This window comes from Candoia aspera, chromosome 2, assembly GCF_035149785.1.
Source record: "Candoia aspera isolate rCanAsp1 chromosome 2, rCanAsp1.hap2, whole genome shotgun sequence".
Lineage (NCBI taxonomy): Eukaryota > Metazoa > Chordata > Lepidosauria > Squamata > Boidae > Candoia > Candoia aspera.
Window position 1 is genome coordinate 207,626,253 of NC_086154.1, and position 13,215 is coordinate 207,639,467.

The window sequence follows — 13,215 nt, forward strand, 5'->3', positions numbered from 1 at the left end:
GCCTTGGATTCCTCAAGCCCAGCATGTTGCATGATGTGTTCTGCGTACAAGTTGAATAGGTAGGGTGAGAGTATACAGCCCTGCCGTACTCCTTTCCCAATCTTAAACCAGTCCGTTGTTCCGTGGTCTGTTCTTACTGTTGCTACTTGGTCATTATACAGATTCTTCAGGAGGCAGACAAGATGACTTGGTATCCCCATACCACTAAGAACTTGCCACAATTTGTTATGGTCCACACAGTCAAAGGCTTTAGAATAGTCAATAAAACAGAAATAGATGTTTTTCTGAAACTCCCTGGCTTTTTCCATTATCCAGCGGATATTGGCAATTTGGTCCCTAGTTCCTCTGCCTTTTCTAAACCCAGCTTGTACATCTGGCAATTCTCGCTCCATGAGTTGCTGAAGTCTACCTTGCAGTATCTTGAGCATTACCTTACTGGCATGTGAAATGAGTGCCACTGTTTGATAGTGTGAACATTCTTTAGTGTTCCCCTTTTTTGGTATGGGGATATAAGTTGATTTTTTCCATTCTGATGGCCATTCTTGTGTTTTCCAAATTTGTTGGCATATAGCATGCATTACCTTGACAGCATCATCTTGCAAGATTTTGAACGGTTCAGCTGGGATGCCGTCGTCTCCTGCTGCCTTGTTATTAGCAATGCTTCTTAAGGCCCATTCAACCTCACTCTTCAGGATGTCTGGCTCTAGCTCACTGACCACACCATCAAAGCTATCCCTGATATTGTTATCCTTCCTATACAGGTCTTCCGTATATTCTTGCCACCTTTTCTTGATCTCTTCGTCTTCTGTTAGGTCCTTGCCATCTTTGTTTTTGATCATACCCATTTTTGCCTGGAATTTACCTCCGATGTGGAAGAGGTCTCTTGTCCTTCCTATTTTATTGTCTTCTTTCACTTCCACGCATTGCTTGTTTAAAAATAATTCCTTATCTCTTCTGGCTAACCTCTGGAATTTTGCATTTAATTGGGCATATCTCCCCCTATCACTGTTGCCTTTTGCTTTCCTTCTTTCTTGGGCTACTTCTAGTGTCTCAGCAGACAGCCATTTTGCCTTCTTGGTTTTCTCTTTCTTTGGGATGTATTTTGTTGCCGCCTCTTGAACAATGTTGCTGACTTCTGTCCATAGTTCTTCTGGGACCCTATCTACTAAGTCCAGTCCCTTAAATCGATTCTTCACTTCCACTGCATATTCCTGAGGGATATTAGTGAGCTCATATCTAGCTGATCTGTGGGTGTTCCCTAATCTCTTTAGTCTGATCCTAAATTGTGCAAGAAGATGTTCGTGATCTGAACTACAGTCAGCTCCGGGTCTTGTTTTTACCGACTGTATAGATGTCCGCCACCTTTGGCTGCAAAGGATGTAGTCAATCTGGTTTTGGTGTTGTCCATCTGGGGAAGTCCATGTATAAAGCCGTCTCTTAGGTTGCTGGAAGAGAGTGTTTGTTATGCACATTGAGTTTTCTTGGCAAAATTCTATCAGCCTATGTCCTGCTTCGTTTTGTTCACCCAGGCCATGCTTACCTGTAATTCCAGGTGTCATTTGACTGCCCACCTTAGCATTCCAGTCTCCTGTGATGAAAATAACATCTCTTTTAGGCATGTTGTCCAGTAGGTGCTGCAGATCCTCATAGAACTGGTCTACTCCAGCTTCTTCAGCATCTGTGGTTGGGGCATATATTTGGATCACTGTGATGTTAGATGGCTTGCCCTGAATTCGAATTGAGATCATTCTATCGTTTTTTGGATTGTATCCAAGCACTGCTTTAGCCACTTTACTATTAATTATGAAGGCTACTCCATTTCTTCTGTGGTCCTCTTGTCCACAGTAGTAGATCTGGTGGTCATTTGATGTGAAGTGGCCCATTCCAGTCCATTTCAGTTCACTGACGCCCAGAATGTCTATCTTTAATCTTGACATCTCACCAATAACCACATCCAATTTGCCCTGGCTCATAGATCTTACATTCCAGGTTCCAATGGTGAGTTGATCCTTAGAACATCGGATTCGCCGTTCACCACCAGCACCATCGGCCGCCAGCCGTCCTTTTGGCTTTGAGCTAGCTGCGTCATCATGTCTGGGGCTAGTTGAACTCATCCTCTGTTCCCCCCCAGTAGCATTTTGACCATCTTCCGACCTGGGGGTCTCATCTTCTGATGGTATACTGACATATCTCTGGTTGTACTGATCCATTTAGTTTTCACGGCAAGAATACTGGGGTGGGTTGCCATGACCTTCCCCAGGGACCGCATTTAGTCTGACCTCTCTGTCATGACCTTCCCGTCTTGGGTGGCCCTTCACGGTTTAGCTCATGGCATCATTGAGGTGCTCATGCTCCAGCACCACAACAAGGTAACGATCCTTTGCTGAAGTCAAATGGCTTGCCATATTCTTTTATTCAAAATAATACGTCAATATCTCTAAAGTTGAAGCACATTGGCCTTAAGGTGGATTATTAATACAGGGACAGAGAAATATTCTTTTCTTTATATTCTCCATGAATATAAAGATGATTTTGCTTTGCTTCTTGACTTTTTCATTTGCAGATTAACAGATGTCAGTATGATTCTTACAATCCTTTTAGCCTGAGGGTTCATCAGGATGCATTTTAATATCCAGCTATTTAATCTGTTATTCTGAGAAAAAAGCAAGATTTGAAAAAAAAAAAATAAAGAAGAAAATTAAAATGCATATCATCCAAGAAACAGAAACTTTAGATCAGCCTTCCTTTGTTTGGTCAATAAATTTTTTGGGACTGTGTAAGAATTCCCACTAATAATTGGCTAGGAATTCTGGGAATTACAGTCCCTACACATTTGGAAGTTACAAAGGAAGATTGCAGAAGGTTCCAGTAGATCCTAAAGGATATTTTTCTTCTTAGAAGCTACTGAGATTAGGTTGACTTGTGTCGCCAGGCAGAACTTCAACAAGGAAGCTGTGTGGAAAATACAATGCTTTTGGCCCAACTGGATGGAGAAGGCCAGAGCAGCTTTTGAAGGACTGGACTAAAAGTTTGTATTCTGTCAGCACCATGCAAATTTCTTCACTCCTGAAACAGAGTGGTCACGCAAATTGATTGAAAAGAATGGTGCTATAGTCACACCTCTCACTGATTATGACCTTGTTTATTTTATTCCTCAAATTTATTTCAGTCTAATAGATTCTGTCCTATTTTAGAGAGAGGTAGGGAATAAATAAGCAAAATAAAGATTCCTCTTACCACTTCTACTACCACATATTCAGTCAGAGTCTTTCATTAATATGGAAAAAGAAAACCTCTGGATATCTAAACTAAAAGTCATTGCTCAGAATGAGAATTGTAATCCAACAACATCAGGTCCCTCACACTTGAACAGTATGATTTATGAGAGGAGAAACCAGAGAATTTGATAGTAGATACTAGGTCTATCCCAAGAGTTTATTCCAGAAGAGCTGAAGAATATTTGCTAAACACATTTGAGAACAAAAGTAAATATTGCATTAAAGGCAGTCCTTATTTAATTACCATAATTGGGACTGGCAACTCTGTCTCTAAGTGATGTAGTCACTAAGTGGAAAATCATGTGACTGTAACTATGCTTACAATTTTACTTCAGCTTCCCTTTCCCCCCCACTCCCCTGCCCTTTGGAATGTGCACCCTGGCCCTGGGATAATTAGTGAGAAAGGAAATAATGTTTGCATTTACATTCACCGGAGAGGAAGGGAGTACAAGAGAGTAAGCAGCATGGGGAATATACATGGAAAGGAATGTGCTAATGCTGGCTGTTTGCCAGCTGCTTAGGAGGCAAACAAAAGCCTTTAGTGTGAAACTGATTGGGGTCTAGTCAATTTCAGGCAGCAGCTGCAAGCAGGCTAATTAAGGTCACAGAACAGTTAACACTGTTTTAGAGTTGCAGTGCAGAGAAAAGCAGCTCAAGAAGAGATTGTTTAGGCAATCTCTGTGCTCTGCGAGGGGAGGAGAAGGAAAAACAGGTCTGGCAGAGGACAACACATACTGACTGTAATGGCAAACATGTGACTGAAAGACGCTGTGAAGGTCATAAATGTGACAATTGGTCGCAAAGTTACTTTTTTATTACCATTATAACTGCTAAGGCAGTTGCTATGTGAGGTCTACCTGTAATTACATAATGCAGAAATGGGGCCTTTTATGTAGAAGAGCACAGGATCAGATCCAGATTGGAATCATTGCACTCGGAGAAATTTGAAGTTTCACCTCAAACTAAAATACTTTCCTTCATTAAAAAAAAATGAAGGAAAAAATCCACATGCCTCCATTAACTTCAGGGAGACACACCACAGGTGACTTGAAATAATTGCAGTGTGTATAAAGCAAGATTATTTTTCAGTCTATTCTTTTGAAGGTTTGAACTTCAGCTTTCTGAAGGCCATGTTTAATACTAGCTGGCCAGTCTTTCCAACTATCAGTTTTTTCCACAGACACTGCCGTTTACTAAAATATCACTGCTTCCAGAAGGGTGGCCATGACAGTCTTTTGTAGCAAATGGAACAGACTTATTGCACACATCCACTGAAGGTCATTAGGGAGATAGGTTTAACTGCTAATTTCTGATTTGCTGGCTGGATCCAGGACATCCTTCTTGGAGCATTTTCCTTCCCTGGGCAAAGCAATAGTCAGGAAGGAGAAAGACCCAAGGTCCTGTGTATTACATAGAAGGAGAAGACCGAGATGCTCTTATTCCAAATATATTCTCTGCAATCATTTCTGAGTATGTGCTCAAACTAAAGAATTCTGTCTAGGATTGTTGCCTTCTTTTCTTTTTCCTACTTTCCCATTTTCTCTCTAAAATTCTTTTTATATCTAGAGATCTGACTTCATCGCTTTGAAAATGGAATCTCTCATTACAATCTTCCCCACATATAAAACCGAACAGTTATGCAGCTATCCTTGTGACTCAGGATTGGCAAGTTCTGCATTTCAGGGCTTTGAGCAGGAAGACTGAAAACACCTCTTTTCTTAGCACTGGAGTGTTTTATTCTTATTAGCTTTGGAGGAGGCATTTTCTTTACAATTTTAAGTATTTCAACAATCTTTCCCATCAGGTTTATTTTCCATTCCATCACATAAAACATTACAGTCTCTATTATTAATCACCCTACTCAGAAGACTGATTGATGCAATTCAGACTCATAAATCTAAGTGCTATTGGTGCAAAATATTGTGTGATTTCCCTGAACTGGACTGATACAGATGTAAGGGTTTTTTTCTGTTCACATTAAAGGCTATTAGAGCTGGTTCTAATTGTAGTCTCAAATTATGTTCCCATACTTTTCTATAACTTTCATCTCTAAACAATAGTTCACACTGCAAGTTTTTCGAGACAACATATACAGATGAGACAGTACTGGTTTAGAGATACTAGAAACGCTAGGTCAGATGCTGCACACTCAGGTGTGATACATAAAAATTAATTCTGCCCCATTTCTATATTCCTAAATAAAGTCTGGAGATTCAGATTTGGTCCATTTTGGTGTATTCAATTTACATATCATAAATTTGCCTTCAGATTTGGCAAATTTGGCCAAATCTGAAGAACACTCTGTACTGTAATTATTTATCTTTACAACTTAACTATCTATTATCTTACTGACGATAATAGGACTTAGGGCTCAAGTGCCACAGAATTTACCTGCTGGGTTGGGGATGAGATAATCTGGAGGAATTAGATCGACAACATCATCCAATTATGTAACAAACTTTAAACCAACTATTGATTTCAAATAACTGTCAAAAGGACACTTAAATTTGTGGCAGGAGGTGTCCAAATCAATCCAAATCAGATTCAGCTATTTTTTGAATCAGAAACACTCTTGTAATTGACGCATACAACTGAGTACAACATATCAAACCAAGAATTCAGAAATAATTCAAATACTGGATCAAATATATCTTTTATTAAAAAAATATGTCCAAATATAGCACTGGAATCCATTTAGCAGCAACCAAAGAAGGCACAAGGGTAAAGAATCTAACCTGGACATATTGGAAAACCTTAAACATAGTCTTAATCATGACTTTGGAACCCTACTTATGGCAAATCATATTACATATATTATAACATCTCAGCTACCTTGAAGGCTACAAGAATGTTGATATATTGTACCTTCTGCAGTGTAACTGACTGTTGTTTTATTGTAATCTTCTGCAAATATATACCAAAGATTTTAATTGTGATCTCAAGCAAGTAGCTTCTAGGTATAAAGTTTGGAAGTACTTTATTACAGATGATATGTACCCCATGCAATGACATGTACACATTTCTAATTTCTTAAAATTTTTAGCAGTATTGATGAGTAAGCATATATAACATAGATCATTACTAAACTAATTTATCCAGTGATTAAAGCACCTACCAAATTGCTGTTACATTCTCTTTGTGCCCAATCTCTATTCTTGCTGTCAAACACTGGCTCTCAAACTGCATTCAATGAAGACATCAACCCTGTGTAAAACTCTTAATATACAAAGCACTGCACACTCCACCTGAAGTGTAAATAGGTAACTTTGTGTCCATATCATGGCCCTTAATGACTGCACAGTATTGGTGATTGGGACACTGGTGTAAAAGTGAAGCATGTGGCAAAAAAAGAAAAATGGCAACTCATAACGGTACCGGAATGAAATGAGATATGTGATTTAAATTCAACAAAGATTTTTAAAAAGCTGATGTTTTCGAGAATTTCAAAGGTGGAATGTTCTCAACAAAAATTCATATACCAGGGTAATAACAGCTCCTTAAGTACTTAATTCTAAACTAGGATCCCATAATATCATTTTAAGTATCTATTTTGACAAAAGGAACTTTTTTGAAAAATGTTCAGAACAATGTATTTTATTAAGAGTGATTAAATTAAGAGTATTCTGTAAACTTTCATAATCTTTTCATGTTCTTTAACATTGTATTTCAAAAAAGCTAGTTATGCATTTAGAAAACTAGGGAAAGAAAGACGACTGTTAAGAACAGAGACGACATTTCACTCATGTGAAATATCAGTGTAATGATGATCCCCAATTTAAACCATCTAAAAACAGAACTAAGTTTTGTACATACAGTGCACGTTCTGTATTCCAGTATTTGTATATCTGTTTTTGTGTGTGAAATGACCCAATGAAGTCAAGCTTTCAGTTCCGTCAGATGATAGTCTGAATAACTCAAATCTTTGAAGAGCAAGACATCACACTGAGGAAAAAACAGTATCCTAGTGTTGTGTGAGACAGAAATCCAAGCGATCCGGCCTCAGTTTAGCACAGATTCTGCAGCTTCTCTGATGAGGGAGGCAGCTTTGTCCAATTCCTGTTCTGTTTGTTCTACAGTCACTACAACTCGTATGCTGGAAGGGACAAAAACAGGTCAATTGACATCTATTTGCTGTACAGCGAAACAACTGCCTTACTATATCTAGAGATTAGTATAGGTTGACCTGTACATATTGAATTAAGTTAAAAGCTGTAATTAGATTTATTATATCAACTGTGATGGTTCCTGATTTCTTTCACAATGCAATTGATAATGTGGTTATCTTCCAAGCCCTACAAGTTATTTGAGAGATTATATTTGTCTCTACCCTCAAACCCATGCAAATCTGCATATCTTTTAAAATCAATTCATAGGCTATCTAAATTCTACCAAGAACTTCTAAGGCATGGATTAGCAACAAGTGAGAGAGCCTGGCCTAAGAATATAGATTGTCTTCTCTATTGAGGTTTTATTTGCAGTTTAACACTTCTCCCTTTCAGTACCTTGTGATTTCGTATCGTTATATATTGGCTGGATTTCTTTTATTTGTACCCTTTGTTGCTATCTTACTTATAACTGTAATAATGCAGATTATTGTCACTGTAATTCTGACTGTTTTCTGGACTTTGCTAGTTGCTCTGTCTGCTTCCGTTGGGAGAAAGGTAGATTTTAAAAATGGATAAATAAAAATACATATAAACAGGACAGTCAATCTGTGAAGAAGGATTGTTATTCCAATCAGATGATACTGGGATCAACTGGCCAATGGACTGACTCAATATCAACCATAGCTTAACATGTTTTGTGATTCCATCAAGTTTGAGGGAGCTTCATGTAAAAGTTCTTCTTTGTTTCTTATTGTTTTCTGCTTTCTTGTGCCCAGATCATCAAGTTTGTGCTTCAGATTAGTTTCCATTGTTCAGCCAGGGAATAAAAAAGAATCCTGTCACTTTCTTAATCTCTGCTTAATGACAATCTAGAAACATAGTAGAAACGTTTAAATTGAATATTTAAACTCTAGAGGTTCCAACACAATCTGCAGCAACTCTATCATACAACTGGACCCAAGCAGTTTTGTTTTAGTAGAATAAACTAGTACTAACCTGGGTGGAGGGAGATGTTTCTCTTCTTTTTCCAAATAGCGAGCCTGAGTTAAAGCAATACCTCTGTTCATACACTGGAAAAAAGACATGGAACCAGTTAAAGAACTAAGTATATGAGCTCCTCTTTGATGTTCTGATTATTAAACACTGTTAATATATAGTAGGATTTTTTTTCAGTCCCAGTTTTTATCCTAGTTTCTGCTGTTGCTATCTTCTCTTTAGCTTTCCTCACAACCACCACACCCCTTGCCATAATGCACCACTCTTCTATCAGTTCTCACTACTATTCCTTTCTTCCACTTAGTAAAAACACCATCCCCATTTGTGCATAGCATGTTGTCTGCTTCTAACTATTATGCTTTAGTTTATGGATTAGCATAATGCATAAATCCAGCTACTGTGGCTCGTTCAACAGACGATGTCTTCATGTGATATATGAACTGAGCCAAAATTTAATGTGCAGAAGATCTAACTTGCTGACTCCCACCTCACTTCTGTAGTGCACCCTTGAAGTGTGTAGAACCTTTTGCTGCCATTAACAACTCTGGTTTCATACTGTAGCACAATTCATAATAAACTATGATTAATGTAAAATGAAGTTTACTGAAACAAGCCAAATTCAGACTGTGATGATCATGGTTTGCCATCCTCTCTTTGCAGCCATGCCAGCAGAAATTGAGGGCAGATGCAACTTAGTTTAAGACTCATGGCAAAGCACTAAACTATTAGGCCATGCTTCTTAACAAGTCCAGTTTAGAAGAATTCAACATTTTCAAAAGGAATCTTACATAATCTACGATTTCTTTCAGTAGCCTCATGTCACTTTCTCGAGATCCAGTGCTTTCTTCTAACTGGAGATGTAATGCTGGGGAAAATGACTGTCCCACCACTCGTAGACCAGGAATTCTAAAAAAAGCAACCACAGTAAACCAAATACAGGGTTAGAAATGTCACTGAATAAAACTCAATGTGAAATCGTTAACAATTTTGCTGTAACAGTGAACTGAATATAACATACTACTTGGTTTTGCGCAAGGCTGCAAAGCAGGAATTACATAATCAAGTCCACACTTCACCTCAAGGCAGATGACCTGATCACTAAGATCACTTCCCACAATCTTTCATAAGACTGAGTAGAGGCAAACCATGAATGGCCTTTCTAGCTATCCCGCCTGATCTACTTTTCTGTTCCTGTTCAGGTTAGCTATATCAGTATTATCAGTATTTTTCTACATGTACTTGTTAAGCGACAAAATAAAAACATTCCTAGATTAGATGAATGGTAATTTTCCTATGATATCATCTAGTTCCAGATACTCTAAAGAGCATACAATGCTACTTCTGGAAATGCTCCATGAAGCCAAAGCATGACTAAGCATTGTTCCTGAAGTTATCTCTTCTCCCACTGCTACACAAGCTATTGCTCTAGCTTATGACTCACAATTTGAAAGACTCGACCACACTAGGCCACTTAGAGTTCTATGTGCCAAAAATATACTTCTAACCTAGGATGGGTGGAAAAAAAGGCATTTCTTAACCTGAATTTTTACTGCTATCAGTTAATCACAAAAGCACTGTCAACCCAGAACTGCTAATCTTATTGACTGAAATTAACTAAATGAAATCGAAATGGCCAATTTAGAGCAAGTGGACAATGTCCTAAATGGATTATATAAAGTCAATGTAAAGGTGTGCATGAAGAGACTTAAGCCCATTATTTTAGAAAGGAGCAGGGATTACTTGCAGAAAATCTTAATTTCCAAAAGGTAACAGATTAAAAATGCTATGAATTTGTATTTATTGTGATTTTGCAATATAATAGTCATTTGTCATGAAAGCTTTTTAATAGAAAGCCATTAACAAGAGAGAACCAGCAGCTATGTTTAGATGACAATATAAGCATGGCAATATTAACTGAAATTCTATCAGCAAATTTGAGCCTAAAATATAATTATCCAGATTTTTATACAAGATAAATTTCCTGATTATGTACATGTTACAGTATCTAACACAGAAGTATAACTATTTAAAGAAGAATAATGCAATAGCAGCATAGAATCCAAGAAACTCATAATAAATGTGCAATCAATCAAGAGCAGTTTGAAATAATGTGGGAAGTTATAATCCCAATGGAGTGCTGTTGGTAATTATAACAATTATTGCACACATTGCAAATTGCCACTTGGTTCAGTAGATATGAATTTTTTTAATAATGAACAAACAACAGGTCTAGAATTAGAATAATGTGAATGTTTAAATTACTAACAGGCAAGACAGTATTGTATCATGGGCCACTGTTACCAGTAAGCAGCAAGATGAAAATTGTGAAATCAATGTGCTATTCTCGGAAGCAATTTGTTCATGCTTATTGTTGAATTCTGTCAGACATTTTTAACAAAACAGACCGCTAAAATATTTCAGAAATGAAAATAATGGGTATAAAAGGAACAGCTGAGGTAATGTGAGAAGACACCTCTGAACCTCAGCCAAATCAAAGCTTTGACATTTTCAGGTTTTGGCCAAACAACACTCTGTAATAAACATAGTCTGAATTTCTAGAGGCTGCTATACAAACCTCAAGTTGATTTCTGTTACTTTCGTCAGTTACTTAAAATAAACTGTCATCTGACTCAAGTACACATCTCATCAGAAAAGAATAAGCAAAGCAAAGAGACAGACACAGGCCCTTTCAGACAAAAGGTCAATCAATTAGAGATTGTGTGGGAGAACAGCAGTTAGCTTTTATAAGCAAGCTGATCATATTCTAAAGCAGCAGTTCTCAAAGTGTGGTCTGGGGATCCCTGGGGATCCCCAAGACCCTTTCAGTGAGTCCAAGAAGTCAAATAAATACATATTTTAACATTTCTCAGTTTTAATTTCTAATACAGTACACACTGATAGATACAATCCACATAAACCAAAGCTCTTTGGGGTCCTCAATCATTTTAAGAATGTAAAGGGGTCCTGAGACCAAAAGGTTTGACAACCGCTGTTCTAAAAGAACACAGCGGAAATCTGCACGATCTTTGCACAATGAAAATGTAAGCTAGAAAAGATGTAGCAAAAAATTGGGGTTAAAATAGAGATATGTAAAATGGTTCATGCCCAAATTATTCTGTGCATGCTACAGCTAATGAATATGGGTATGAGACAATGCAAGAATATTTTGTTTTGGATATAAACTGCAACACACTAATTCCAGAAAGTGTGTGGGGGAAGGTAAAAGTGAGAAAAGCCAAGGGCATTGGTAGTTGAGAAGGGGCAGGGCAGCAAGAAAGAAAAAACCATCGGGAAGTTCAAGGTGCAGGTAGGGTGATGGGGTATGCCAGGCTGGAACATCAGCAACAGCAGCTGAGGAGAGACAAACAGGAAGGGAAGATTAAGATGAAAGGGATGTCTGAGAAGATGGAGGAAGGAATGGGCAATCTAGTGGGATATGTTATGTTGGAAGCTGTTGGGGGAAGAGAGGGCTCCACTATCCCATAAAAATCATGACAACATCCCTCCAGGTATTGTTTTGGGCAAAATTTGGAGCAAAAAAATATTCCAGGTTTTGTTCAGCAGAACATCTGGAATGTGATATTTTGGTTTCAAGTTTGAAATGAAACATTTTCCATTTTGTGTTCAGCCCTGGGTTACAGCTCTAAAGGAGAAACCTAGGACAGATTGGTGGATAGGAACAGCAAAGACCCTAATCAAGACTCAAAGGACTGGAACATGACATACCTTGTTTAAAATATACTGGGGTACATAGACATGATTTTCACATAAGAGAGGTTCAGATAACCTTGTCAATAGTCTCTGCATTAATGCATGTGCTAAACCTTTGTAATGCAAATGGGATATTTTTCAAGAAGACATTGAAGGTGCTTAGTAATAAGCAAACTGTTTTTAAAGTAACTACATCTTAATTGTGTCCCAACTTTCATTTAAAACAGATTGTATTTCTGTTATTAATGTTGTATTTTCTGACAATAATGCAATTTCCAAGAGAAAACTAGCTGTGATTGCCTAAAAACTACTTTGTATACAACATGTTTATCTGCATCACACAGTTTGAAGCGCAGTGGTCACTTTAATACATGCGTATCACTGAAATACCTGGAAGAATTATTTTTAATATAAGACCAATTTTTGACTATGTGGCCTACAATGTACTACAACAAATTATTTTCAACTCAAAAATATTTTTCTTAACTATACCAGTCTAGGATATCGCTGTAGTAAAAAGAAGTTGTTCTTACTGAAGTAGCTGAAATATAGAGCTTAAAACGGTAAACATTTCCACTATTGTAAACCCTTTAAAAGTCATTTTCTTTTTAAAGTCAAGTTTTAAATAAGATGACAAAGAATTTACTTACCCTTGTAAGGCTTTGTATATTTGCTTACATTTTTGTTGTAAAACCTGAAAAATGCCTAAACAAAAAATAAACAAAAAAACCTTGAATATCAACTTAATTATTTAAACATGACATATCAGTTTAAATAGCTGTTTAAGACTAGACTGCAATTTGTCCCTTCTTCCAATCTTCCACTTTCAGAAGTCTTAAAAGAAAAGATACAAATACATTAACACTCTAGATTCTTGGTCCCAGAAACACGGGGGTCCCAGGTATTACTCCAGGCTTTGAAGAACAGATAAAGGCATCCAAGAATAGAACAACTGTATATGGCAACATGGCAACAGTTGGACATTTTGTCTCAAACTAAGTGACCAAAAAATAAGAGTTTCCCCTTGTTTCCATTAAGGGTTATAGAACTGCTCTGTAGCAAAAAGTTTGCAGGAAATGCCACAAACATGTCAAGTATGCAACATCACACTGATGTACAAGAAG

General features: G+C 37.4%; 1 protein-coding gene across 1 annotated transcript in view; it reads right to left on the reverse strand.

The window, feature by feature from the left end:
* Positions 1 to 5,912: 5,912 nt before the first annotated feature.
* The window catches only part of SPTLC1 (serine palmitoyltransferase long chain base subunit 1), a 39,137-nt gene continuing 31,834 nt past the window's right edge, over positions 5,913 to 13,215 (reverse strand). Inside the window, exons 12-15 of the mRNA XM_063295256.1 lie at positions 12,742 to 12,796; positions 9,169 to 9,286; positions 8,381 to 8,454; positions 5,913 to 7,371 (exon numbers count right to left, since the gene is read on the reverse strand). Of these exons, the coding sequence (XP_063151326.1) occupies positions 7,278 to 7,371; positions 8,381 to 8,454; positions 9,169 to 9,286; positions 12,742 to 12,796 (341 nt within the window). The 3' untranslated portion in view covers positions 5,913 to 7,277. The remainder of the gene's footprint in view (positions 7,372 to 8,380; positions 8,455 to 9,168; positions 9,287 to 12,741; positions 12,797 to 13,215) is intronic.